Below are 27,556 nucleotides of genomic sequence, written 5' to 3'. Positions count from 1 at the left end.
TACATATATCTTTAGGTTTATTCATATATCTGTTTAGTTTTAGGTGTTGCAACTATATTAACATCTTAATAGGAATTCTGAGTTTTAATTTAGGATGAAATATTCCATGAGAAGATTTTCTCAAAGCTAAAGATGTAGACTGTTGAAGGGGATATCAGTCTAAAAATGTAATGTTCAAATAAACCAGCAGAGAAAAAAAATTGTTTTCCAACAATGCCACTGAATAAATAAAAACTGTAAAATACTGAAAAAGGATTTTACTTGTAAAGTCTTTTACCTCCATTCCTTGTTACAGCAGATACACCAACTACAATTTGTACATACAAACATGAGACATCATGACTTGTGGTAGCAGGGAACTCTCATGATACTTCAGTGTCCTATTACAATGACAAAGATAAAAACAGCAATAATTACCCTGTATCCATACTTTTAAAGCCACAAACAGTGCACAACAGTTAAACCACGTACATGACAACATGTTTTCAAGGCAACACAATCACATTATGCGTTCAAGATCAGAAGAACCAGTGATGAAAAATGAAGGCCAATCACTGGGTATAGAAGTAAAATCCACTGTCACTCTCCTACACTGTGAATATCAATCTCCATTACATTTCAGTGGAGGTTGGTAAATTATCTGTGTGACTTTTTGTGAAGAACTCCCTTTACATTCACTCTGAAAAGCAAAAGATATCATCGGAAGCCTGATGAACTGAAAGTAAGTTTTAAAGGGAAATAAATACAGTACTTTGAAATTCAGCCATGACCTTTCCTCAACCATCAGACACAGATAATGTGGAAGTAGATCCTTTTTGATGTTATTTTCAACTGATGATCTTCATGTAAATGTTTTATATATCATTTATTTCAAACTCAAATAATCTTATCATATTATGAAAATACAACTGGAATTTTCTAAAACAAGGCCTAGTACATCATTTCAAAAGCCATTTGTCAAAGTAGGTGGAATTACATACTTTGAATGACTATTACGTATTGCTGCTGGAATGGTGTCTAATGACTTTTAATGGTGTCCAAAATACTCTGATCAGTTGTTATATCCTAACTGATTAATGGTTTGGCCAATTGGTTCCCGTTACTTGATTTTAAAAAAAGAAAAGCAAATGTGTACAATATTGCAATAAACATAAACAATGTTCAGATGCTTAAAGGTGGAATTATTTCAACACAAGGCTATTGTGGTAACAGAACATTCGAAAACAAGCAGAGATTGTATAGAAAGAAGTTGACAAACCTGCTAGGTCTGAAAAATTATGAAAAATTGGGCAATATATTGGGTAATATAATGAGCTTGCCATGCAGGGGTGAACTAAATTCTTTCAGCACTTTCATACAGTGAATGGAAACACATAACCTCAAGTTATACAGCAAAAAAATAGCATATTCATGAGCAAATGAGATCTGTGGACATTCTCAACTTCTAATGCATGAACAGGTTCTGTTGTATGTATTCAGCTACATATCATTACCGATGACAGCAATCAAGAGATATTTTGACCTTGAAGGCCTTGTTTCACCTTGGTTTAAATGATGACATGAATGTGTTTTTCATCAGTTTTGTTGTTTCCATCAGCAGCATTGTGGCTCCCTTTCTAACGGTAGATAAGTTCCCTCTTAACTGAAAACCTGTACCTTTCTGAACGGTAAACTTTCGAAATTCACACTTTCTAGAAAATTGTATTTTGTCTTGAAAAAGGATGGGACGCAGGAGGATGACATCAGACATGAAAAGAAACATTCTTAAATATTTTTCCTTCTAGTGGCATCTTGGCTTGCCTTTATGGACATTGTGAAACATTCTCCATATATTGTTCCACTTGACTTTGGACAACCTTCACAGAAGTACTAGAAGTACAGTAAGAGTGTGATATGTGTAGACAGTTGAGGCAGACTAGGGCTCAGTTCTATAGTGCACATTCAATATGAATACAGACATTTGACAACCTTCATGGTTGAGACTCTCCCTTCCCCCACATTGTAAGGTTATGCCCTTGTGTTTCTCTTTCACTTGGCCGTGCTTAACTCCGTAGTCTCATTCCTCTGCGGAGGATACATTTCTGCAAAACCGTATATTACTGTCACAAATATTTGTGAGGCAATATGGCAAATAATTACACAGCCCTGCAGAGGAAAATTTGACTTACCATATCATACCTTTCAAGTAAATTAGGAATTTGATTGTAGGGTTTTTTTATCAGTTAATCAATGTGTGAAACGTAAACAGAAGTCAAGCACTCATTCTCATAAACAGTCTATAAGTAAACATTCCACAGCTAAACACATATTTTTGGTAGTTTTTGAAACAATTGGCACATATTGCTAGATGCTTCTCAGCCAGTTGGTAAACTGGTGACTTGATGTTGGTAATTTTTGATTTAGGAGTAAAACTTGGTCCCAGTATTTTTTCGGCGCAATGAATCTCTCAGGGTGTAAAGTGGATAAAGGTTCGAAATACAGGAAACATTGAATAATTGTGTCTGACTGTACTGATATTGATCATATAATGATTCTTTGCAAGTTGAAAATGCTGTGAGTTCGGTGTGTCACATTCAGATGGAACTTTCTGTGATTCGAAAAAAAAAGAAAAAAAAATCAACATTATTATAGTCTAATGGACTTTAAATGTTGCAGCACATGTAGTTTGTGAAGCACCCACCTTGCCACACAGTGGCAGTCAGTTTAGATTTATATTTGGTTGAATAAATATTTTGACATCGGGTGGCCAGAGGTTAATGTTCAAACACTGTCTAGTGCCACACTGACCCTGGGTTAGTGATGACTGCCGAGACCATCTGCACTTTTAATGAATTTGTATTGATACAGAACCAAACTTCAAACTTCATTTTCCTATAACTGTGATGATACTAGTATCCGGATATGGACAATTACAGTTCAAGTTAAAATGTTAATGTTTTAAAATCCTGTCTAATTTTCATGACCAAATTTCATGTTGAATCCAGACTTTAAGTTCAAATGTCAACTTGATTCTACTTCAGTGAGTCCAGGGTTGTGACATTTAATTGACATACATAGAGTCTGGCATCCTCACTGTGGGGAGAGGTGTGAAATTCTGTTGGTTGCCTTGTCAGTACTTAGCCCGCGCACAATATGCAATCTTTTCACATGACATGGAGGCTAGCTTTTTTTTAAGTAAGAGTTTAAAAAAAAGAGCATTCCATCTATGCATAAAAAACATGTGCACCATTTTCTACTACTTTCAAAAATATGAAGAGTTTCACTTAGAGCAGGGAGTCAGAATGTCCTCCAGACATAAAGTGAGAGCTTTTTTCTGTTGTTGTGAGTTCAATATAAGCCCCCTTCCAGATGTGTCACTGAGGAAGACACTGAATCACTGCAGGCTTAAGAGTCACTTTACCTCAATTTCAATCAGGCCAGGAGACCAATGGGGTGATCATAGTCAGAACTTTCTCTTTTTTTTATCCCCTAGGCTTCCTCAGGCACAACCTGGTGAGGCTTTGTTGAGGTGCTTGTCCAGAGGATTCAGTCTCGCAAGGCTGGATCAGATAATCACAGAACAAAATATCTGTTCATGTTTTTTTTCAAATAGCGTGAACATATGAGCCAGCTGAATCTCTGAGCTGATTTTAGAAGGGCCAATGCAAGTCCTCAAAGTCCCCCGATTGACCCATGTTTACATCCGTCTCCAGCAAGCTCATAATGACTGCCATTGCTGCTTCATCACTGCTGAAGCTGCTCAGGCCTGGCACCACCATGCTGTCCAAGTCCAGCTGGGACGACTCGCCTAGCAAAACACACACAAAAAAAACGAGACAACCGGTAAATACCTTTTTGGATACCCTCATTTGTGTTCAAACAAAAATAGTCAGATAGAGTTTGTGTGTTGGACTGTTCTTGATTTATCTTGACTATTTTCAGTCATAGATCATTTGTGCCTGTCCCTCCCAACCCCCCTCCCACTCTGTCTAAATCACACTTTTACCTCCTGTCTCTGGTCCTCTGTCCCTTTTTCTCTCGCACTTTCTCTATTTTTACCCTAACTAGAGCCCTGATGTGTTGTAGGTTTTCCCTGGTAAAATCACCTTCTTCAACTGCTTGATCGTGGGGGAATGTTGTGTTTCTGCAAATAATTTAAAGAGTGTGGTCTAGACCATGTGAAGTGTTTTATAACAATTGGTTAGTGATTTGGCTCTATATAGACAAAACCTGACTTGACTTGATAATCTTTCACATCAAAATCCAAATGATAGCAAACAATGACTAAAGAAAGGAGTAACCAACATGAGTCACTTTTCAGACCTTTGAGCAACTATTTCTAGCCTATCTGAAATCACATGCCCCTCACTTCACAGACCTCTGCCTATCGTGTATAAAGGTCTGTTGAGGACACCATTACGTTAGCAATACACTTTAAAATCTGTCATCCGAAACTTCAGACAAACATGAGCTCAGCATCTTTAAATAGATGCAAGCTCAGTCACAATGACTTTGGAGTGCACAAGTATGAACATTCATCCAGTCATGTGCCACTGGCTACCCAATTTGCTATTTAACAGGCAACAAAAAGCCGAGTGGGTCCTAAAATATTTAGTTCTATGGGTCTCAACACTGGACCCCCTGCAGTACTTCCTTTCTTCACACCAACAACCTCACATTTCACTGTAGCTCAGCCAAGGTTTTGAAATAATCAGACGGTACAATAATAATCAGATTCATTTAAATAACAATGAATCATATGAGCAACCAACAGCAAGGGGCACGGTTAAATATTGTACATTTCTCAGCTTCATATCTAATCAACACCCATAATCCACACGCACACAGACCAGTATCATAATAGAGCAACAGATATTGTGCTTTTAGCCATTGAGAGAAATTCTCAGTTTCAATGTATCATTCAATGAATGCGATTGATACAGTGAATAAAGCCCGTGACCTCTTATATCAACAGATTTCCCATCTCCTCTAATAACCCTGCACCCTATCAACACATTTTTAAAGGTAAAAAGAGATCATCATAGACTTTTTAAATCCTGAAAACCATCCTTTTTGGCTTCTCTGCTTTGGGAATCAGTAATGTAGCTTCTTACCCAGAGCATGAACAGCATGAACAGTCAACTCCGGATGTTTTTATTATCGCTTTATTGTTAAGTAGTCCCCCTCCGTGAGCTGCCATCTTCCCAGTGATCCTGGGAGCTATTTGTTAGGGGCTTTATGCCCCTGGAAGGATCACCCAAGGCAAACAGGTACCAGGTGAGGGACCAGAAAAAGTGTGGCTCAGAAGACCAGCCATGAAGAAGAATATGATTGGATCCAGTTTTCCTTTGCCCGGACACGGATCACCGGGGCCCCTCCTGGAGCCAGGCCCAGGGATGGGGCTCGGCAGCGAGTCTTTACCCATGGGGCTCAGCCGGGCACAGCCTGAAGGAACGACATGAGTCCCTCTTGCCCTGGGCTCACCACCCACAGGAAGGGCCAAGGGGGTCGGGTGCAGTGTGAGCTAGGTGGTAGCCGCAGCAGGGGACCTTGGCGGTCTGCTCTTTGGGTCATGGAACATGGAATGTCACTTCTCTGGAGGAAAGGAGCCCGAGCTGGTGCATGAGGCAGAGGGATTCCGACTAGTTTTAGCCATATAGTCGGACTCACCTCGACGCACGGCGTGGGGTTTGGAACCAGGCTTCTAGAGAAAGGCTGGACTCTTTTTTTTATTCTGGAGTTGCCCCGAGTTGCCCCGAGTGAGAGGCGCCGGTAGTAAGTCGGACCCGTTGCCGGTGAGAGTTGGGACCCCGCCAGGGCTGCCATTGTCACCGTTTCTATTCATAGATTTTATGAACAGAATTTCTAGGCACAGCCAGGGCGTCGAGGGGATCCAGTTTGGTGGCAGCAGGATCGAGTCTCTGCTTTTTGCAGATGATGTGGTTCTGTTGCCTTCATCAGCCCGTGATCTCCAGCTCTCACTGGAACAGTTCGCAGCAGAGTGCGAAGCGGCCGGGATGAGGATCGGCACCTCCAAATCCAAGACCATTGTGCTCCGGCCATTTCCAACCAGAAACAAGCGGAATGCCCACTCTGGGTCGAGGAAGAGGTTCTGCCCTAAGTGGAGGGGTTCAAGTATCTCAAGTATCTCAAGTATCTCAAGTTCACGAGTGAGGTAATGATGGCGCACTAGATCGACAGGCGGATCGTCGCGCGTCTGCAGCGATGTAGACTCTGTACCAGTCTGTCGTGGTGAAGAGGGAGCTGAGCCAAAAGATGAAGCTCTCAATTTACCAGTCAATCTACATTCCCACCCTCACCTATGGTCACGAGCTGTGGGTGGTGACCATGTGGAGGAGCTCGGAGTAGACCCACTGCTCCTCCGCATAGAGAGGAGCCAGATGAGGTGGCTCTTGCATCTGGTCAGGATGCCTTCTGGATGACTGCTGGGGGAGGTATTCTGGGCATGTCAATCTGAGAGGAGACCACAGGGAAGACCCAGGACACGCTCTGGGAGATTATGTCTCCAGACTTGCCAGGGAACGCCTTGGGGTCCCCCCAGAGGAGCTGGACCATGTGGCGGGGGAGAGGAAGGTCTGGGCCTCACTGCTCCGGCTACTGCCCCCGCCACCAGACTCCGGATAAGCAGGAAAAGATGGGTGGATGGATGGATGTTAAGTAGTCACTGTTTGATTGGTTTATTGTTCTCCCCAGGTGTGTTGGGATGCAAGTATACTTGTGTTGAAACCTCTGATGTGTTTGCTGATGCAACAATAATATAGTGCCCATAACATGGTGTAAAATATAAACATAAATATTACACATCTGTATTCAATTACATTGTAAACATTTTTGTTACTTTTTACTTGCATGTTTAAACAGCAGTACCTGTACTTCCAGATGTGGCACTGCTGGGCCCCACTGCTGTCCTGGAGTCAGACTGAGACTGTGATGAACTGCCTGCTGCCTCCTCTTTGTTTGATGGCTGAAATAAGTAAGAAAACTGCTCTTTGTTTAAAAAATCAAACATAAAGAACTGGGGGGGGGGGTATTTCCAATGACTATTCTGCCATTACTTCTTGTATCGGAGGTGAGAACAGATCAAAAAACAAAGATAATGATAAATGGCTGCCTTATGCCAGTTTATGTAAGTTCCATAGTTGTCTGGATTTACAAAACCCCATCAACATCAAAACTATGATATCTTGTGTGTTATTGCGTTCAAAAGAAAGACATGTAATCATAAAGAAAACACTCACGCTCCTGCTAGTTTGAGGAGAGACCAGCTTTTCCTGGGATGATCCAAATGGACTGGAGATTCCACTTGAAGGAGAGGAGTTTACCCTGCTCAATGACACAATGGAGCAGACAAAACAGTATGTTAAGGGAAGAAGTTCCAGCGATCAACTTATTTTACTGATCCTTTTCAAAGCATTTCCTTGTTTGCTTCCACTTATGACTAGATGGCTGCTTCTTTGAAACACTACGACAACCTAGGAGCTACTGACTCTCCCTTAGTTCTGACCGATAACTAAATCCCAAGTCTCCCCAGCTGATTTGCCCTGACCGGAGCAGCACTGCCAGGTGGAAAGCCACTACAAATATTGTATTTCAAGAAAAATGATTATCCATGACTCACGTGCTTGATTGGAAGGCGGCAGTATGACCATGTTAACATTCTTTTATGGCAATAGTTTTTCAAGAGATTTTTAATGACACTCAAGCTATGACAATAGAGCATAATTCGGCCATTTCAGTTGACTATTTTGTTGATAAATAATAGAAGTTGAGTCATTTTCCAAGCAACAGTTTTCAATAAGACTAAACTGATCTACTCTTTCAGGTTTCAAGTTGTATATGATATGAGGGAAGGCAGTGACATGAAATAAGTAATTATCTGTGTAACTTTGATACCAAGAGCATTTTTTCAGTGCTAAAAACAGTCGTGTGATGCAGGAAGAAGAATAGAATCGAATAGTTTGTGCCTTTCTTAAGAGGGAACAGAAAAGAGAACTTAATAATAACTGAGAATAACTATTCCTGGATAGAAATTCATTATGTGAAAAGAAATCAAATAATATCATAAAATTGTCAAAAATCATCAATTAGTCAGTCCTCTGGCACTGATCCCACATAATGATATTACTATTTTCAGGCAAAGAAAATCTTATCGGGCTACTCTGCAATCGTTGCTCAATAAGACTTAATTTTCTCAGTTTCAACATCATACAGCACTTTTTAATGTTTAACGAAAATATGTGATATGTGGGAGCCTCGGGGTCCCTCCAGAGGAGCTGGACCATGTGGTGGAGGGACAGGGAGGTCTGGGCCTCACTGCTCCGGCTGCTGCCCCCACGACCCAACTCCTGATAAGCAGGGGAAGATGGATGGATGTGTTTGTGTATATGTATAATCTATGTTAATATTGGAAGTTTGTGTAAAAAAATCTATAGTCTGTCATAGCCTGAACAATAGCTTAAATCAGAATTTCATAGAAAAAACAGGAACCATTAATACAACATGTGTGCAAAATCTCACATTAATATATACATAATGCACCTGTAGGAGTCAATGAGCTCATTTGCAATTTGGGTTCCTATACTGCCTGCGTAAATCATTGTGTCCACACCACTTGTGAGGCCGGGAATTATGGGTAACTGCTTTGTGTCTTCTGTGGAAAAGGGCAAAAAAAACATTTAAATCAAAGGATGCATACAGAGAAACAACATCCAATGTGCAGGTTTAGCTTCATGGTGAATGGATGAAATTATATAAATAAGCCAATACATAAACATATTAGAATGATATGTTTCACTACCTTGAAGCACTATGGAAGAGCCTGCCTCCTCTGCTTCTTTTGTTTGACCAGGGCCCCTGCTGGTACAAAAAGATTTGTACAGAATTTTGATACAACTGTTAGAATTTAAAAATAATAATGATAAAATGCATAAAATCAAAGTCCATAGCATAAAAATGCAAAATAAAATTGGGAGCCAATGCTCATTTTATTTAATTTTAATTGAGAAGGAGATATATAATAGATTCAAGCTACATGTTATTCCTCTAATAATTACATAATATTTGAGCAGTTGTTTAAATACCATAAATGCATTAGTACTTACGTTATGACCCTGTTTAAAGACACGATAAACTCAACTTCTTTGGTCCAAGGATTTGTAAAACTAAACCACTGACTTTGGAGCAAAACATAGGAGCCATATTTTGCTTTGAACTTGTAGCACTGAGTTTCAATCTTCTCTTTGCTGCGAAGAACTGCAACAGATCAAGTGGAAAGTCAGATCACGCAGAAAGGACCTGAAAGACACACTGTTCACTAACTGAGCCCTTCAAACCAGTTAGAGTAAAGTCAACAGAGCAACAGGAAATTAAAAAAAATAGTCAAACTAAGTTACATCTGAAAAAATTAAACTGAAACACAATCAAACATTACACACATTTCTTTAAGTTATTTTGGACATTAATGAAATCAATGCTTTTCTTTCAGATTTATCTCATTTATTATGCCAAAGGTTAACACTGTTATACTTTAATTGTAATTATTGAAAGTGATATTTGTCATTTAAATTCTTGTGTGTTTTTGCTCAACATTGGCATTTTCTATTTTCTTAATGTAGTCTTGCTTTTGACTGGCCTGGATAAATATCCTGCTTTGTCCTGTTCGTCAATGTACTTTTTCAACTTTATTTTTAAACATTTATTTTTAAGAATTCCAAAACTAAATTTATTCTGGTTGATAAAACGACAAGAAAAAATAAAATTAAAATAGATCTATAAACTACATCTTTGAGCATTGCTACATCACCTTGCCTGTGTTTCTCAGCGAGGTGCTGCAGGTCATCTTGGTGGAAGTATTCATAGCACGATGTGCCTAGGACTTCCTGTGGCAGGTAGCCAATGACGGTCGTGGCTCTGAGGAAGAGAGGGGTGAGAAGGAGATTGGGTCTCCTGAACATTTGGTCTTTCTCCCCCTCAAGAGTATGTCCATCAGATAGTAAGGGTTACATGAACATTTAACATTCAACGGTGCTTTGGACATTTTCCATTCACCATACACACTTATGGGGAATTTGATCAAATAATTCACCATTTTTAGGTGGTGAAATGACTTCCCAAAAAATGAGAGGATATTTTCAAGTGATGTCATCAAGATGCACAGCTCCTTCTGAGAAACAACGGCAAAGACACAAAGTATTATCTTCACTGACAGTGAACTGACAAACTCATGCTGTGTGCTCAGGAGCCTCCGCATCAAAAACACATCTCTGCCCTTTCTTTCTCAGCAGAACATCACACTCAGAACAAACCCATGATTCACCACCAAAAGGTAAAAGCTGCATCTGGAGGTATAAAGAATCAGGGAAACTCACTGTTGGTCTACAAAAGTGAACTTGCCGTCGATCGCACAGCGAGTGACAAACTCAGTGGGCTTGATATTGATGTCTTTGGTGGGCTGGGGAGGCACGTGGGCTTGGATGCGACACACAGTCACCAGGCAGGTCAGGTTCGAGACCTCTTTCTCAGCTTCGCCTTCCAAGTCCAACTGACTGCTTGGCCAGCTGCGCAAATATCCAGTGCAGTGGAGGGTACAGTACCTGGAAGAGTCTTTGGGCACAAATCTGGGCAGTTTGAATACAATTTTTTTCTAAAACTTGCATTTTTTTACAATAAATGCAGGTAATGCAGTTACAGGCTGCTATGAGAAAAGCACATACTTGTAGAATTTTTCTGAGGGTTGTATAATCAGGCCACAACTTGCATCATGTATATCCTGTATCCACACACTTAAGTCATTGATGTTATGGAAATAACCAAAAATAGAACCAGAATGATATTCGATGAGCTTCTTCAGCCATTCAAAGGCCAGTAGAGTCTGTCCCTATAGTACATACTATGTCGATATGCCTCTATGTATATTAAGCACTGACAATGCAGCTGCCCATGTTATAGTAACACACTTCTTTTAGTAGTATGTCAATGCCTCTGAACTCGAGACCTTGTTTCAAGTAAATGGACATTATGCTTTTTTGTGTTTTTTAAACACAAGTTCAAAAAGTGAATAAAATGATTCTATTGATTTATCATGTAAGCTAAATAAAAAGTAGACTTTATATTCAAGAGTAAAACCCCTACTTTCTAACAAATTTTAAGCTGCAAGTCCTACCAAATACCATTAGAGGGCGCCATTCTCCTGTTTCTGTCATCACAATTAGGTTTACCATTTGTGTCATGTTGGCCACCTTTCTTTTCTGTTATACAATGCTGTAACAGTGACCTACTTCCTTCTACCTATAAATCAAACTGACCCAGATTGTGCAAAGTTAGAAAAAGAAAAGTTTATATATAGTTTGTAGAGAAACAATAATAATGCAGTGTGTTTATGTCTTAATGGTTTGGTCATTGATAGAAATAACCTTCTCTATATTTCCTAATGTAGTAGAATTATTAAAATCATTACCAGGGGCATTAGATTACACCTTGGAAACTTGGCAAACTAAAACAGAATGATGGCCAACCCTAAAAAACCCTCCCTGTGCTGCTCTCCAGTAGATCCAGATCAGATTATTTAATTATTTAATTTCTTCCTATCCAGCCTTGGCAGGACCAATTTTTCCTCTCACGTGTCTTTTTTTTCCACTGACTGACTGGACACTGACTTCATTACCTCGAAATGTATTTAAATATTTTACTGGCACTTGGAGTACTGTCATTCCTGTCATTACAATGAGAGCACATTACTGTACTGTCATCGGGGGGCAGCATGGCACAAGAGATAGAGTGATCGTCTTTAACTGTGTCTGTGATACCAGCCTAGAGGCATCAACATTACTGTATCAACAAAGCAGAATAGTTGCATCTTTTACAGGAAAAACTCAAGAAACTAGCTTTAAAAGTTTTCAAGAGAACCTGAGAGTTTGGGTCAATCAGCAGATGTTCTTTATCATCGAATTAGTCATGGCCACTAAATTTCATGAGGGTAAGACTTACAGTTAATAATACGTTATTGACCTATTGTACTAAAATTCATTGGTTGTAGAATATGAAAACTCCTAGCTACTTCAAAAATCTGTATTTTTATTATTTTTCTGACTAAAGAGGATGCCATTATTTTATATTCACGCATTCTGGGTTTGTGGATATAAATCAGTTGCACTCGAGAGCAGAAGACCAAAAAACAGAAAGAGAGAAAGCCTGTAAACAAACACACCTTTCTAAGGACCCACGTTTATTTTCTCAAACCTTTTCTCCTGATGCCTTTCAATCATTTTGTTGACTACAGCTGCTAAAGGAACTAACAGGGCATTTGGTTCTCAAACGAAGGATGAAATCAATGCCATGCCAACAATTCCGGAAAGTATGCTATCGAACAAAATACTGAGAAAAGACGCTTGATGCTCCTCTGCTGAGATGTAAACAACCCACTTACAATCAAAATTGATCAATTTTGTCTATTATTTACTATGTTTAGTATAGATTATTGCATTCTAGTATAGCAAAACTCTAATCTACACTTGAATACATTTGACTGTGATGGTTCTTGTGAACAGCTGCTGACAGAAAGCAGTACCCTTGGAAGCAAACACCCTCTCTGAGTTAGTGAGCAACTTCTTCACAAACACCAGCTATTTTGGCCAACTATCTCCTCTTCATCCATACGATCCTCTTCACTTTCAAATGCACTTTGAGCGATTTTTATATATTGTTGTCCCTATCAGTGCGCTCCGGTTAAAATTAAAAAGGCTAAATAGAAGACTTTAGGCAGAATGGGGGTTAGATGGGGCTAGATGGGGTTGAGATGAAAGCAACTGTTTGTCAACAACAATGACAGCATGCAGGTGAAATTAATTTTTTAAATTTCATAAAAACTAAACAATCTGAAGTATTTTAAAGATCACATTTTTAAACCTGAAGCAAATTTTTATCAAACAAGGTCTATTATTTCTCAAAGGCATAGCCCCCCTTAATTTCCATTTTTAACACTAAAAACAATCACCTATGACAGTTTAAATTCCAATAAAGACTACAAACAACATTCCCTTTGTTTTTTTACTTCAATACCCATGAGTCTGTGGTTTAATTGCTATAGAAAGAAACTCAGTCAAGGGCATAAATTGAAGCCGGGACTCTGGATGTAGCCATGATCTTTGAGTTTTTCACAATTTGTGGTTCACATACTGACATTTTGCGAGAAATATTCAATTTTACAAGGGAATTTTAGGCCACAGACACTGCCAACTGTTAATGCCCATGTCTGTGGAGAAACAAGTTAAAAATTTCAAAAAAGTGTTGAATCAAGAGATGTGCTATATTTACTTGCCTTCTAACCATCAGAAAAGATATAAGTAGTGCAGAAGTGAAGTATATTTTTATGTCTGGGATGAAAGTGAAACTCACACAGTGATACCATCGTCATTACTAGCTAAATAGGTACAGCATTTGGGAGCCATAGACAAAAAATCCTTGTGAGCTTTATTTCAGTCCTTTTCTTTTTTCTGACCTGATTTTCAGTAGGCAGCTTGCACCTGAACAGGAAGCACTAATTATTCTTGAATAAATTCCGTCCTAATCAAACCCACCTTTCTTTTTGGAAGTACTGGGCAAAGAGACTTTATCCTTGTGTTTTCCCGCTGACCGATTGTGTTTCATTCGACAAAAAAAGGATCGTCTGGCTCCAGTGGACATTTGGAACTCCATGACAGAAGTATCTGCCGGAACCTGAACCCCAGCTACAACCAAAATAAATGGTTTAGAATGTAACTGTAGATAAATTACATCATGCTACCACCTTGATTTCTTATCTTTAAATCTTCCACAAACAATCACAGTTGGAATTTCAGAGAAAACATGAATAAACTTACTTGCAGCATCAATGAGGTGTTGGCGAGGATACAACTCTGAAGACGAAAGCTGTTCCTTCACCTTGTTGATGTCTTTGGGATGGAGGAAATCAAAGACACTTTGCCCTGTTAGCTCCACCTATGCACAGAAAAGACAAAAAAAAAATTCTTCTTTGCCCTCCTTGCTCAGTCCATGCTAACACTGTATTTCTACATCTGCACAAGTCAGTGAAATGATTTTACATGAATTACTGTTGACAACCTAATCTCTTATGATCATACAGGAAAGAGTTTGCACTATTAGCAAAGCTATGAGAAGAAACATGAAAAACAGAATTGCCACAAGCATGTATCTGTCATGGTTTAGTGGTAAGCCCATAGATGTCAAAAGTTGCCAATGCAGACGAGTCATATTTCCAATTCTCGCCTTTCTCCTAATCTCCGTCTCTTTCTGCTTTCTTTGTGTCTGTCTTCAAGATGGAAAATGGGGTTGAGCATGTAGAGTAGGTGTGATTATTTTTCTGGCTGTGAAGCACTAGGCAGACTTTCAGACAACATATGAAAACAGACAGATTTTAAACCCCGAAGGGAGTTTTCAAATGACATTTGACCTGGTTTCCCACAGATTTCTATGATTATTGTCAAGCTTTTATCAAGCATTAGTCCAGTTTGTCAATGGTTTTCTCATTTAATCCAGTTTTTCACTACAAACTGTTTCCTCAATCATATGTCAACAGCACAAACTGACACTGACAAGAGATGTATTTGGATTTGGTAACATTAAAAAGATAAATTCAGACCATTGGAAGACAAGAGGATTATACATGTACGTGTGACACAGCAAGAAAAATGGAGGATAGCAAACCAAACTCTAAAATTAACAACTTTTTAGATTTGTTTTACACAGGATAGATGACAGCATTAAAGCCTGATCCAGTGAGGACTGTAAAAAAATCTTTTGTTTTTTTGTCTTTGTATGAATTTTCCTTTATCATGTCCAAAATGAGAAATAAATCAGAGTGGTTGCTAAAATAAGAGAAAAACTTGCTTTGGAAGTAACAATGTGGGTATAAGATACAGGGTAGCTTAATTCATCATCTGATAGTGGTTGTTGCTTTCCTTGCAAAGTAGTACATGTGCATTTAATTTACAAAAGTAATCTTGTGCAAATTTCAAGTTTGTTTCCCAAGCATGTCTGGTGGCAAGCCTATACCGGTACTAACCAGCAATGTAGCCACAGAAAGTCACTCTCTATTATCAAAGAAAAATGGAAAGTCCTTTTCAAACATGTAACAATACAGTATGTGTTCAAGATGTGCTAGTGTAATTCAAATACCTGGATGTGCTTCATCATTTCTTTTCAACATACTGAACAAACTGCAGGGTACAAATGACGGTGAATACTTTTACTCACTCGGCTAAAGTTGAGGATCTTGGAGACGGACTCTGAGATGAACAGAATTTTAGCCCGTTCACAACTGACAACTAACAGGAAACCATCTGCAGCCTAGAGGTACATATTTATACACAAAGAACAGCAAGAATAAAGAGACAAACAGAGTTGTTTCCCAATAATGGATTTAACTGATCTTGCAAAAGGGCCTACCCTGAGTAGAAGGGGCCTGAGATCATCATATGGCAAGATGGAAGGCTTATAGGTGGTGTTGGTGAAGGCGCTGCTCGTTCCAACTGAAACCAAAGGCTTTTAAACACGCAGTAAAATGATGGCAAGAAATTTTAAATTATCACATCAGTCAAGTCTTACCTTTAAGGGCTTTCAGGTGTTGGACAGCCTTCCGCAACACAGTAAGTTTATCTAGTTTACGAGCCAAGGGCTGACAGGCAGGGATCATGGCTGACAGTTCGTCAATTAGAGTGTTCATTTTGTCCCTTCGGCGCTTCTCAATCTGGCGGTGAGGTTCCCTGAAAGTTAATTTCATAAAAAATTAGGTCACAGGAAACTTTTTCACCAATTTGTAAATTTAATTGTCCAAATGATTGCCAACAGATTGGGATGAAATAATTTTCAAGTGGCAAATTGGCATGAAATTTTTATGACTGAAACCCATACAACACACTGAATTAAATTACAAGATATTCAAGATACACAAATTGTAAAAAACTGAATTACCTGAAGCATTTCACTTTCACTTGTTGATCTTCTCCCTCAGATCTGGAAATACATAATCAAATAAAGCTTTTTGAATCTCCTGTTCTGATAAAATGGTGTGGAAGAGAAAAAATCTGAGAATTCTGTTTACCTGTTGAGGTATTCATCCATTTGGAAGTTGAGGTTTTGCCTGGAAAGTCACATTCAGAGGTGTATGTCATTTAGTATCAGACAGAAACTAATGTACTTCAGTTAGCATTTATTCAAGTGAAATAAACCAGATAGTTTGTTAGTTAGTTTGTTAGTTTTTATATAAAACAATAAAGCAGTCCTCTTACTGCACAAGGGTGTCCGACCTCTCCTCCACATCCCCCTTTCTTTTTCTTGGCAGCTCGACAGCTTGCAATGCAGAGCCTGCTGAGCTTGGGCCTTCCTCTTCTACATTGGTGTCTGAGACAAGGAAACAGCCGTCGTCAAGCATCGCATGTGATATGAGAGACCAACCTTGAGATTTCTATAACCTGGCTTGTCAATGGCTCTATCAATTATTCACAGCAAATGAATGATATCTTCCTCTGCTGCTGAACAACACTGTGCATACTGAGAAGCGAATTATAAAGCAATGAGCTGGAAAAGTGACAGTTCCACTTTTATCAAGCTCAGATGCATTTCCACAGAAACAAGGATAGTTTAACAGATTGTCTGTTACAATGGGAAGATGAGACAGACAAATGTGGCAAAAGTAAAAAAAAATATCAAAGATGATGACTTGCATATCATCTGGTTATGTAGGAGATCTCAGAACAAGCCACGATAAAAAACAGCGTACACTTTGCTAAAAAAAGCACTATCAATTAAACACAGGATGAACATTTACGAAATCAATTGCTTTTCAGGTTCACTTGCTGATCTACTTGACAGTCTAAATTTGACTTTAAATGTGCAATTTGTGAAGTCTGCTTCTTGAGTTGAATATTCTTTATTAATAACTGCAAGGGAGTGCAGTTGAATATCTGCTTTGAGAAACCATATTGTTTGACATAATTCAAATTAATAACTTGTGTTTAAGTCTGGATGAGAGGCACCCTAATGCAGCATCACAGAACTGACACTAAATCTACCCTGTCAATAATTGGTTGGTTTGTTTCTCCGAATCTGATATTTTATAACTAATTTTGATGTTATTTAAGAATAACTTTTATTTGTTGATTTATTAATGATTTCCGTCAGTTTTTCCATCATTAGCACCATTCCTTTTTTGATACAGATTTTTTAGGTAATAGGACAATTCTTGATTCTTTTGGGTAATTATTTGATTGTAATGTGTTAAATTACCATCACAAATATTTTTGTTCTCAAATACAACTACCGGTAAATGTCAATTAATGAGTGGCATTTTATCGGTGAGAACAAGTCAATGAATCTACAGCTTTAACAAGTGATCTTGGGTATACAGAAAATTAAGAAATTCAATGTACTCATTTATACATCTGTCTAAGAGTAGAAACTTTCTTAAAATCTGCAACAGAATATTCTAAGTCATTCAAAAACATTAATAAATGGATGGGGAAAAGCTCACTGTCTTACTCACACGCAAAATTGTCACAAACCCCTAATTCTTAGAGGGTGTGTCTTGAGACTGATGCTTATTTTTCTTATGGGATGGCAGCTGTTCTTGATCCACGCTTGATTCTTACAGAGTAATCTTTACCACAGTTTTCTTATCAGACCATTTTTGTAAGGTTCCCTGACATGGCTAGACAGGAGATTATCATGCCTGAGATACACATGAGTTGTTCAATAATATTTATCCATACTTACTAATTTACAGTCCAACTATATATTTGTAATTTTTTACCATGTGGTATAAGTTTGAACAATATCATATGGCAGTCGTATTCTTTAATTCATATATTTGGAGGTGGCGTCTGTATAATTCTCGAGAACGATTGCTCAGTCTTTTTTTTTTCCATCTTTCCATACTCTTGAAAGTTATTTTAACTTGCTCTAAATGTTATTAGGATGTATGTAATCCCCTATGATAACTATGTCTTATGATATAAAAAAGCAACCTAATGATACAACCAAAGAACTAAATGCATAATGCTAAAATAGAAATATATTCTTTGTCTTTTTTGTTAAAGTTATGTGATTGAGTCACCATGACTTCATTATTATTACTTTTGTTTTTCTTTTCTTTTTTTAAGTCATTTTCTACCATTCATATTGAATTTCTATTTAAATAGAACCATTCTAGGACAGCTTTATAAACCAAAAAAGCCATTCATTATGTCAGACTCTGCCCAGCTTTATTTGTGGGCTATTTGTATGCAACAACAAAAATGAGTCAGTGTTTTCAACAGTGAGCAAAACTTATTTTAAAAGGTTGATGTTTCACATGTAGGATTGCTTCCCTCACCATGTAAAAACAGCACTCACTATTTTTAAATTGGATCTGACCCATCCAAGCCTCAAGTATTCTTTGTTTTTGTGTTTCTATTTAGATACCAACCAAATACACGTGCAGCCACATACACAAAAACTGAACGCCTTAAGGCTGGAGTCATCTGTTTGTACATGAAGACCTGCTGTACTGGCTGAGGGCTACCATTGTACGGCGCCAAATATCCAAATATCTGGGAGTTTGTCTGCCTTAAAAGGCACATGAAGTTGAACTGGGTTTGGGCTATCACGTTACCTAACATTTATATAATGTCGTAACACTGACCCACTTCCTTCTCAGGACATACTTCAAATAGTGACATCCAGTTTGAAGAAGAATTTGTTGAGAAAAACTAAGAACGCTGACAGTGTGACCACAGCTGACCCATATCTTGCTGGTCAGCTGGTCTCAAAGGGGAACTGTCATTTATACTGATAATGAGTCTTTAAAAGTTAGCCCCATATATTATTATTAAGAATACAGAGGCAAAAACCTTCAAGTGTGAGGGTGCATTTTAAGGCTCATTCATAACTTTTCCTATTAACAAATTTAAACTGTAAAGCAAAAAAAAAAAAAGAGGAACAACGTTCAATTGGTCACGAGCCACACAAAGACCATGTAGACTCACAGGGATATTGACATCATTTCTTAAATCCCTCCGAGAGAGTTTACTGGGTCATCACTGACGCAAAAGTGGAATGTGGGCACGAGAGCTTGCCAGCTCTCTTCCACCCACTGCATCTCCTCTCCGCTGATGCTGCACGACTCTGCTTCAGTCATACTCTTTTTCCTGTTTTCTCATATTCCATGAAGGATCCCTGGATACCTGGCAGAGCCCAGCCAGCTGGTTCAGATGTGACATCTAGGAAAGGACAGTGCCTTCTTTGTGCAACACTGAGAGACACACATAGTAAGCAGCTACATTCTTAGTCATGCCCGTGCCAAAAACTCGTGACAAGACTGCTGAGCAGAGGCCAAGCCTACAGGGCCGTAGATGACATACCATATTACTGAAAGCCAGACATGCTGACCACCCTCCTTAATAGAGATATGGAGGAGTGTAAGAAAGTTAGTATGAGCAGGCAGGATATGACCTAGACGCATTCTGTACAGCTTTACCTTACATTAGTTCCATCTATTCCAATTATTTCAAAGTATTTACAGGTGGAAATTAAAGATTTTCTAATTTACACTCCTTGCCTGGAAACATACAGCATCATAATGAATGCCTAGGTAAAATGCAGTCCAACACATCAATATCTTAAATCAGAAAACAAGTTGAATGTTCCCCACATTGCTCTGTTGAAATCAAACATATTCTTCATATTCTAAGTGGTTGTTGACTTGTTTTTAAAGTATTGAAAGACGAAAAAAAAAATGGATGATGCAGGTATTTGTGATCGATTTGATGCATGTACACTCCCTGAAGGAAATAATGTCTCCCTCTCAACTGCTCTGTGTAAATACTGGCAACAGCTGACACTGATATTGTGGTTTTGAAATCATGTATTAACCAGAATCAAATCAATCAATTCCAAAATATCAAAATATTAAATTCCCCAATGGCTGATATTTTAACAGCTTTTTATGTTGTTTATAATGGCCATCTGATTTTCATTTGCAGTGAAAATTATATATTTGATTGACATCCTTCTGACATTAAAATAATGCTTGGTGAAGCTGGTTGTTATGGCAGTATCCCACTCGATAAGCTTATGCAGAACATTAGAATTTATATTCAATATTTTCAAGTTTCTCAAGACTTGTTTACATCAATCCATTCGAGCTCTAGACTGAATATTCCAAATTGCAAGCCAAATTTAAATTTGGACCTCATAGACTTTAGATGTTTGCCACTGATATCCGGTTAAAACCACTAACTAAAGTTTCACAATTCATACAAACATATTTGATATAAAAGTAGAGGACTACATTTTAATCCTAAATTGGACACAAATCAGCTGTTAAAATATACAGGAAAAAAGCATTGTTTGAATTACACAAGTTCCATGAAAACGCATTTATATTTTCGATTTATTCATTTAAAATGTCCCTACAACAATGATGATACAGAAACTTCATATTTAATTGCTAAATATAACTGATTGTTTGCAGATGCATTAATATTATGTTGGCCGAGACGAATTAGGATTCCGTTTTTAACCCTATATTATCATTATTATATTATCATTATTTCATTCTATCACAAGACAGGACAGATTTTTCTAACATAATTGCCATTTATTTAAATGTAAAGTCACAACTTTTTCAAGTGAAACCAAATTAATCTAAATCACAATACTATATTAATCGGACTACTTTTTGTTATAAGTGCACAAATCATTCATTTACACAAATTGCAAAATTGAAAAGAAACACTTGCATTCCCAGTAGTGAACACTCTGCTCACAAGGTCATTTAAAATCTTCACACAACTTCCTTGTGTAGGTATTCAACAGCCATTGCGGTTTCAAGGCAACAGCTTCAAGTCACAGAGTGAGTCGAATCATTGACCTTTTGACCATATTCGTCAGTAGTGATGTGTTTTTAGAGACTCTAAGCATTGTCCTTCTGTCCATTTGTTGCTGACGTACAAGGCAATATCATAGTTGCCTTGAAAGAAACCTGAAAATGTGAAGGACTTTTAGGTGTTAATGAGATTGGTAGTACAAGCAGTATCAGTTATGAGCAGTAGTATCAAGATTATTTCTTTTAATAATCACTAAGAGTTAAGCAGCTTTTAATTATTGTCATGGCACAGCTCATTTCATCAAGAATACACACACACACACACACACACACACACACACACACACACACACACACACACACACACACACACACACACACACACACACACACACACACACACACACTGCATATACAATATTAAGAGAGTTGTCATAAGGAAATATATTTGAAAGGTATTTAATGGACTTCATTACAGTCATAACGGTAAAAACAATTATCAGATGTAAACATATTTTGTTTAATCAGGAATACTGATTTCATTTTATATGTTCTGTGCAGGGCATCACGGCGGTGCAGTGGTTCGCGCTTCTGCCTCACAGCACTTAAGTCCCTTCTGTGTAGAGTTTGCATATTCTCCCTGTGACTGCATGGGTTTCCTCCGGGTTCTCCGGTTTCCTCCCATAGTCCAAAGGTTGATTGGAAAAATGAGAAAAAATTGTGACAACAATTGACTGGCGACCAGACCAGAGCTTCCTCTGAGAGGCGGGGGGGCTGGGATAGGTTCCAGCATCCCCAGTGTAGGATAAACAGTATTTAATGGATGGATGGATGGATGGATGGATGGATGGATGGATGTTGCATGTCATGCTTCTTGCCTTTTTCTACTAATTTACCTTTGCCTTTATACTGTCTTTCAATTTAATTGTATTTCTTACAATTTAATTTTGATTTTAGTTTTTCTTTAATTTTTGAGATGCATGTTGTTGGTAATGATGTGCAGTACTAATTTGGTCAATCAATAAAAGCATGTTAACTTGTGGATACAGTCTAATAATATTGTCTGACCCTTCACTGTCACAAATGTTGAGATACAAGAATGAATGATACAATGAATGAACACCAAAAACAAAACCTGAGAGAACCAGTGGCATTTCTTAAATAAAGACTTTGAAGGAAGTTCTTGCTCAAGAAAATCAGTAAATAGCTATAATATTTGAAAGATGCTCATGTCCAGTTGTCTTGATGTTCTGAGCCATTTAGAAAACAACTGTGGTCATTAACCTCAGCCTAGGGTCACTGTGCCATCTGATCCACTTGAGGCATTTAGTTTTGAAGAACATAACCAGTGGTGTTGAGCTTCGTCGGATGCTTGGCTTAAACCCTATAGTTAGTGTACAATATGTTCTCAGTTATTTTCGTTGTCTGACCTGCAATTCCCTCAACTAATTAGTGCTTTGAACGTGTCTTCGTGTATGCGTGTGTGTGTGTGTGTAGAGTTATAATATGTGTGTTATTTATTACAAGGACCAGGTAGACAAGAAGTTACAATAAAAAATATTTAGGAAATCTTATATTGTATACTCAGGTTTAGCAATACAATATAGAAAAATAAAAATTAATTTTAATCACATTTGATAAAATTGTTATTAAAGACACTTGTTTTATCCAAAAACATCCAAGTCAATAAGACATCAAATGATATGATACCTTTCTAACCTTATGTTACCTGAATTTTTGGAACTGGCATTTAGTGAAGGGTCTTATTTCAGTTAAACAATTACTTGGCTATAAACCAATCACAGAAGTAGCAGAACAGCCAAACTGTAAAATTTGTAGTTGTTACTGAGTTTAAGACATTTGTACTTTGACATTTGTTTCATGAACTGACAGAGGGTTTGTTGACATTTCCTCCATGATACGCTTAGCTAAAAGAGATTTACCATCAATGTTTACTCAGTGACAAGCAACCAGCTTGATTATCATTTCTCTGGAAACTACTTACACTTCAGAGTAATTTCATTGCAGAGGAAAACTGAGCTGGATTGGGTTGTGTTAAAGGAGTGGTCAGAGGATTAGTCGTAGACATTCTGATTACTTTTTACACTATAAAATTATTGCATGTCTACATTCTTATCTGGAATTACCAATCAGTTTGGTAAAAATCTAATCATAGTTCCTGATAATGTGGTACTAGCAAGCTGATTACCTCATGGAATGTGCTCTTTTAAATACTGTTCCTCATGACAAAAAAAAGAAAATTATTTATTACAACAATAAGCAAAACAATGAGTAAGTAAGTGAGAAAAAAGTAAGCTGAAAGATCACCTACTAATGCCACGTTTTACAATACAAGAAATGCAAATTATGAAAAATTATGAAAAAAACAACAAATTCTTTCATTAATCGTAACTCGGACTGTTACTGATTAAATAAATTATACTGTATGTGCTGTTAAACGGCGGGCTTTATACTATGGCTATTATGCTTTTTTTTTTAAATGTTCTTCCGTTCATCAAGACTACATGCTTTAAATTTAGCTAGTCACTTTTAGAATGTGTACTGTGTGATTTAATGGGTAATTATTCAGACTTCCTTGAAACTGCAACATTGGTATTATGCTATTTATCACATTATTATTTTAAAACCCATTTTAAATATATATTTAACTGCTAACACGGCTCAACTGCTTACAGTGTAAGTTACATATCGATGGCTGGAATGCAAAACCTCCTATCTGAAAAAACAACTTTTTTCAGGAAATGAAAAAAACGTTTCATTTGATTATAGTATGGTCTTTGTTAAAGATATTCAAGAATATTCTTTTGTTCACATACTATATTTCTATGTTATAATTTAAAAATACATAGCATGTATTTTTACCGCTGACAATGCTGAAAAGTGTTTTTTTCCTCATTTTTTCTGTTTCATTGTGCACATATTAGTTTTGTCATGTGACAAAATCGAAAAATTTGCAGATAGGTGGTTTTGCATTCCAGCCATCAATATGAGGATAATTACAAGTGATTAGTTAATTATATTCTTAAAACCTGTTTTGCCTGAATGTTAATTCCAGTTCACCAGTTATGGAATAAAATTGGAATGCACTTGTTCAACTCGTTCTGTCATCAGAGGTATGAATTATATCCTCTAACAACAGATGATAAAACATATGATAAACACTTCAGTGTTTTTTTTTAATAGAAGACACGTTTCATTTAATTTATCGAATTGAGTTGCTTGTAAGTACGATTTAAAAGCCCATTCCTAGCGAGGCATGGATACGATGAGTGTTTTTTTTTTCTTTATGTCTCATGAGTTCTAAGAGTCGAGATATTAACTTGACAAGTTTCGTGTGGTGACGACTACCTCCCTCTGGTGTGTGAAGGAAGCAGCGCTGCTCCACTGATCTACTGACCCACTTCGAACAGAATCAAACGTGCCAGCCTCACGAAACCACGTGACGAGTTAAGCTCCTCGATAGCAGTTTGGCGAAAAGTGGTGCAAATGAACACTCTGGTTACTAAGACAACGGAGCTTTGTTGTCAGTTCAAATAAATGCGGATTTTAAAATGGGTGGAAACTTCAAAATATCCGATAAGATGAGGCGTGTGTCGTCATGGTTACAGTCATGTGATCACACCCCACTCCCATGCGTGTCCCACCGGAGACGAGCACGTAGTACACACGCACTGATGAATGGACGCGCGGCACGGCAATTCATCGGTTACCGCTTGGCGTTTTAATCCGCGTATGTTCACCGGCAGGTGTGTGAATGGAGAACTGTGAAAGCGCTTAAGTCAATTAAGCTAGCTGGCACGTTTTCCACTGATATGTTCAGAAGACGATTATTTCTTTCTTCTTCTTCAGAAAGCGCTTGTGCTAGTCTCTTCTTTTTCATTGAAAAAAAAAAAGTTCCATTTACAAAAACTCAAGTTTAAACCTAGGTTTCTCAGCCCGTGATTCTCGGGCTACTGTTTCACGGCTAACACGAAGGGGAATTAAAAAAAAAAAAACTTCTCAACTATCTTCACCTTCACCGGCACTTGGACGGATTCAACGAATGCCAAATAAACGAAAAAGACACACACGCAAAATAACTCGTCATTAAAAAGTCTCAAATGAGACGTCATGTTGTACCCTACCGGTTGTTCTGTCCGCCGGAGTCCCCTCGGAGCCGCCGTCCGACATGCCTGACTCTCGAGCCGGTGTGGCCGTTGGAGGCTACGGAGGACCGCGGCGGCGCATGTGGAGCCACCGGCTGTAGTAGTAACAGGGGAGAGGAGGAGGAGGAGGAGGAGGAGGGAGCCACCGAAAGCCGGCAAGTTGTATAATTGACTTCATTTTTTCCCCCCTTCACCCCTCCCGCATTTTTTTTTACAAAGGAGGCGGAGTGGGGGTGGAAAGGAGGGGGGTGTCAGTAGCTAAGGATGGGAGAGACCGGAACACATGCGTCCTCTAGGAAACGAGGTAAAAAGGGAAAACACATATGTCCCTTGTGTGTGTGTGTGTGTGTTTTCCTTTATCTCCTCACTTGTTCATTCATATCCGATCAACGCCGACGTGACGGTTTCACGTCATTTTCCAAGGCCATACGTACATCCGGCGATGACTCAGAATCGTGATCGCATGCAAATGATCACACGGGACTGCGGTTGTATTGACACGATTATTGATACGACAGAGCCAACAGCTGCATAAAGATTTTTTTTTTTTCAAAATAGATAGTTTTCACCCCCAATTTACACATTCGTTGACAAATACATAACTTAAATATTTCCACAACAGTTTGACAGTTAGGTATATTATTTCAGTCAAATCTTCTAGGAGCGATCTGACTCCAATTTTTTTTTTTTTTTTTTTTTTTTTTTTTGGTAAAATAGCTTCAGACTCTGTCCAACCCAAGCCGCACTGGTCGCTGACTTCTCATTCTGTGACCTGAAAAAAGTGCGTGTCACCGATCTGACTTTGCCTCTGTCACGTTTTTAATCGAGCGGATAGAGGGTTCACTCTGCCTATAATCCCTGGCATGGTCATGACGATTACACAAAGTATACTCGCTGCCTTTTTGTAAAATTGTCCATATATAAGGGTGGGATACGCCATTCGGTGAGCAGATTACATGAAAGAAGAAGTTTAAATTAATCTGCCTGGATAAGATGGTCTTTAAATAAAAAAGCAGTTAGAGAAGTAAGAGAAAATATGTCTCAATCAGAAATTGCGAACTCCCCAAAAATGCCCAAAAATAACCTTTAATTAGAAACATTCACTTTTGGCGATGAAATGAACACAAACGTTACACATAATGAGTAATTAAGAGCTTATCCCCCTTGTAAAACCGCAACGCTAAGGCCTGACTACTACAAACATAACGCATTGGATAGGCGATTTTTTTTTCTCTATTGTTTAAAATATGTATTTTCTGACCTCATCTTACCATCAAACATTGACGGAATCATGAAAACGAGGACAGATGTTTTAAAAGATTTACTATTCACGTTTCCTCTTTAATGAAAAAAAAATTTGAAGTGGGTACTCTTCTTGAACGTTGACGATCTTCGGCCATCACCTACATAGTGTAATTCGAGACCTTTGCACGAGACTTTACATAAGCGGGGAGGCCTGCACGTGCCAGCGAGAAACGTGTTGACCTACATATTATATAACTTGACGTCACGTGGCGACGGCTGGCTCGTTAACCCATTTAACCCTTACCTTGTAGTCATTTTCTGTTCAACATTTATTTTTTTTTTGTTCCTGGACAAAAATGACTGTTCCACTAAGACTCACAGTAAAAACTGTAATAATACACATTCTAACCACTTGTTGAGTTATATATTTTAATTACCTAAAGTTCAAGTGAATATTACAATTTGTTTAACTTGGTCTGATCTTAGACACTTAAAAGCAAGTTTTTAAAAAAAATCACAATTTCTGGATTATTTGGAGTACAAGATATTATCAGATGGCATATGGTATACTGTTTATTACAGAGACCTGTGGGTCAAAATTATCCATTTTCATTTTCTTTTAAATCTTTGACTTGAATGTGACAGCATCCTCAGTATGCCCATCGTCATCGTCACCGGATTCCCCCTCGTCAGTTATTTCTTGATTTGGATTATATCCCGTGTCATCTTCGGTTTCTGACACGTCCTCCTCAAATCAGTTCTCGCTCGAGTTTTCCTGGTAGCTCCCCTCCTCATCAGTGTGGTCACGATCAAATTTGTAATTAAGAATCTCACTTACGGTATATATATTCTGTAAGGATTGTCAACAGGTATTGTTCCTGTGGCAGAGAGACTCTACAGAGCAAAGGTTCTCGCATTAGTTGTGGGGGCATCCAGGGTGTGTGTTAGTGTATGTCCATCTGCCAAATGATGATGTACCTGAGCTTAGTTTATACACTAATTGTTGTATTCCCTATTTACTTCTAATGATTATGCCAGATGGATAATGTACATTAAGAGTGTAAAAAGTTGAAGTCTGTCACTCTATTTTTGTTGTTGTTTAGTTCTGGTTGTGTATTTTTCCACCCTCACTGTTCCTTGATGTTGCCCATTGTTGTCCCTGATGTTGTTGCTGTTGTCGTTGTTGCTGTCTGCTGTCTATTTGTTCGTTGATGCTATCATCTGTCTTTCTATTTAAATTTATATTCATTTTCCCTTTTTTTTTAACATTATAACTGTTACGCTGCCA

At 38.1% G+C, this 27,556-nt stretch overlaps 1 protein-coding gene across 4 annotated transcripts; it reads right to left on the bottom strand.

Annotated features, from left to right (window-relative positions):
* Positions 1-270: 270 nt before the first annotated feature.
* On the bottom strand, positions 271-27,389 carry LOC147234126 (basic helix-loop-helix ARNT-like protein 2). Of its 4 annotated transcripts, XR_015106160.1 has the most exons (18): positions 25,003-27,389; positions 16,284-16,395; positions 16,097-16,135; positions 15,967-16,008; positions 15,601-15,758; positions 15,442-15,524; positions 15,250-15,342; positions 13,857-13,974; positions 13,575-13,724; positions 10,368-10,602; positions 9,803-9,909; positions 9,102-9,252; positions 8,798-8,856; positions 8,539-8,650; positions 7,239-7,323; positions 6,868-6,964; positions 2,681-3,787; positions 271-2,587 (listed from the first exon to the last, which is right to left on the bottom strand). XR_015106160.1 is itself a non-coding variant. In XM_086146898.1 (17 exons), the coding sequence occupies exons 1-17, from the start codon at positions 25,046-25,048 to the stop codon at positions 3,630-3,632; spliced, it is 1,845 nt and encodes a 614-aa protein (XP_086003024.1). In that variant the 5' UTR covers positions 25,049-27,389; the 3' UTR covers positions 271-3,629. The 4 variants fall into 4 exon arrangements, 3 of the variants coding, with proteins under 3 accessions (XP_086003024.1, XP_086003027.1, XP_086003025.1); XM_086146898.1 differs by having other exon boundaries at positions 271-3,787; XM_086146901.1 differs by having other exon boundaries at positions 271-3,787; positions 6,868-6,951.
* Positions 27,390-27,556: the final 167 nt, after the last annotated feature.

The sequence above is a fragment of the Fistularia commersonii genome, chromosome 5 (assembly GCF_037954325.1).
Source record: "Fistularia commersonii isolate RoL2024-O1a breed Wild chromosome 5, RoL_Fcom_v1.0, whole genome shotgun sequence".
NCBI classification, from domain to species: Eukaryota; Metazoa; Chordata; class Actinopteri; order Syngnathiformes; family Fistulariidae; genus Fistularia; species Fistularia commersonii.
The sequence above is the reverse complement of the archived record's forward strand: the minus strand, read 5'-3'. Positions and strand labels throughout refer to the sequence as shown.

What these genes read in the sequence shown, in the direction of transcription:
- LOC147234126 (XM_086146898.1), bottom strand. Translation starts at nt 25,048, where the DNA reads ATGTCGGACGGCGGCTCCGAGGGGACTCCGGCGGACAGAACAACCG. An exon ending in AGATCCTCAACTTTAGCCGA is followed by an intron (nt 13,975 to 15,249) that starts GTGAGTAAAAGT and finishes TTCTGTGCATAG; the next exon opens with GTGGAGCTAACAGGGCAAAG. An exon ending in TGCCACATCTGGAAGTACAG is followed by an intron (nt 3,788 to 6,867) that starts GTACTGCTGTTT and finishes GTGTTTTGCTAG; the next exon opens with GCGAGTCGTCCCAGCTGGAC.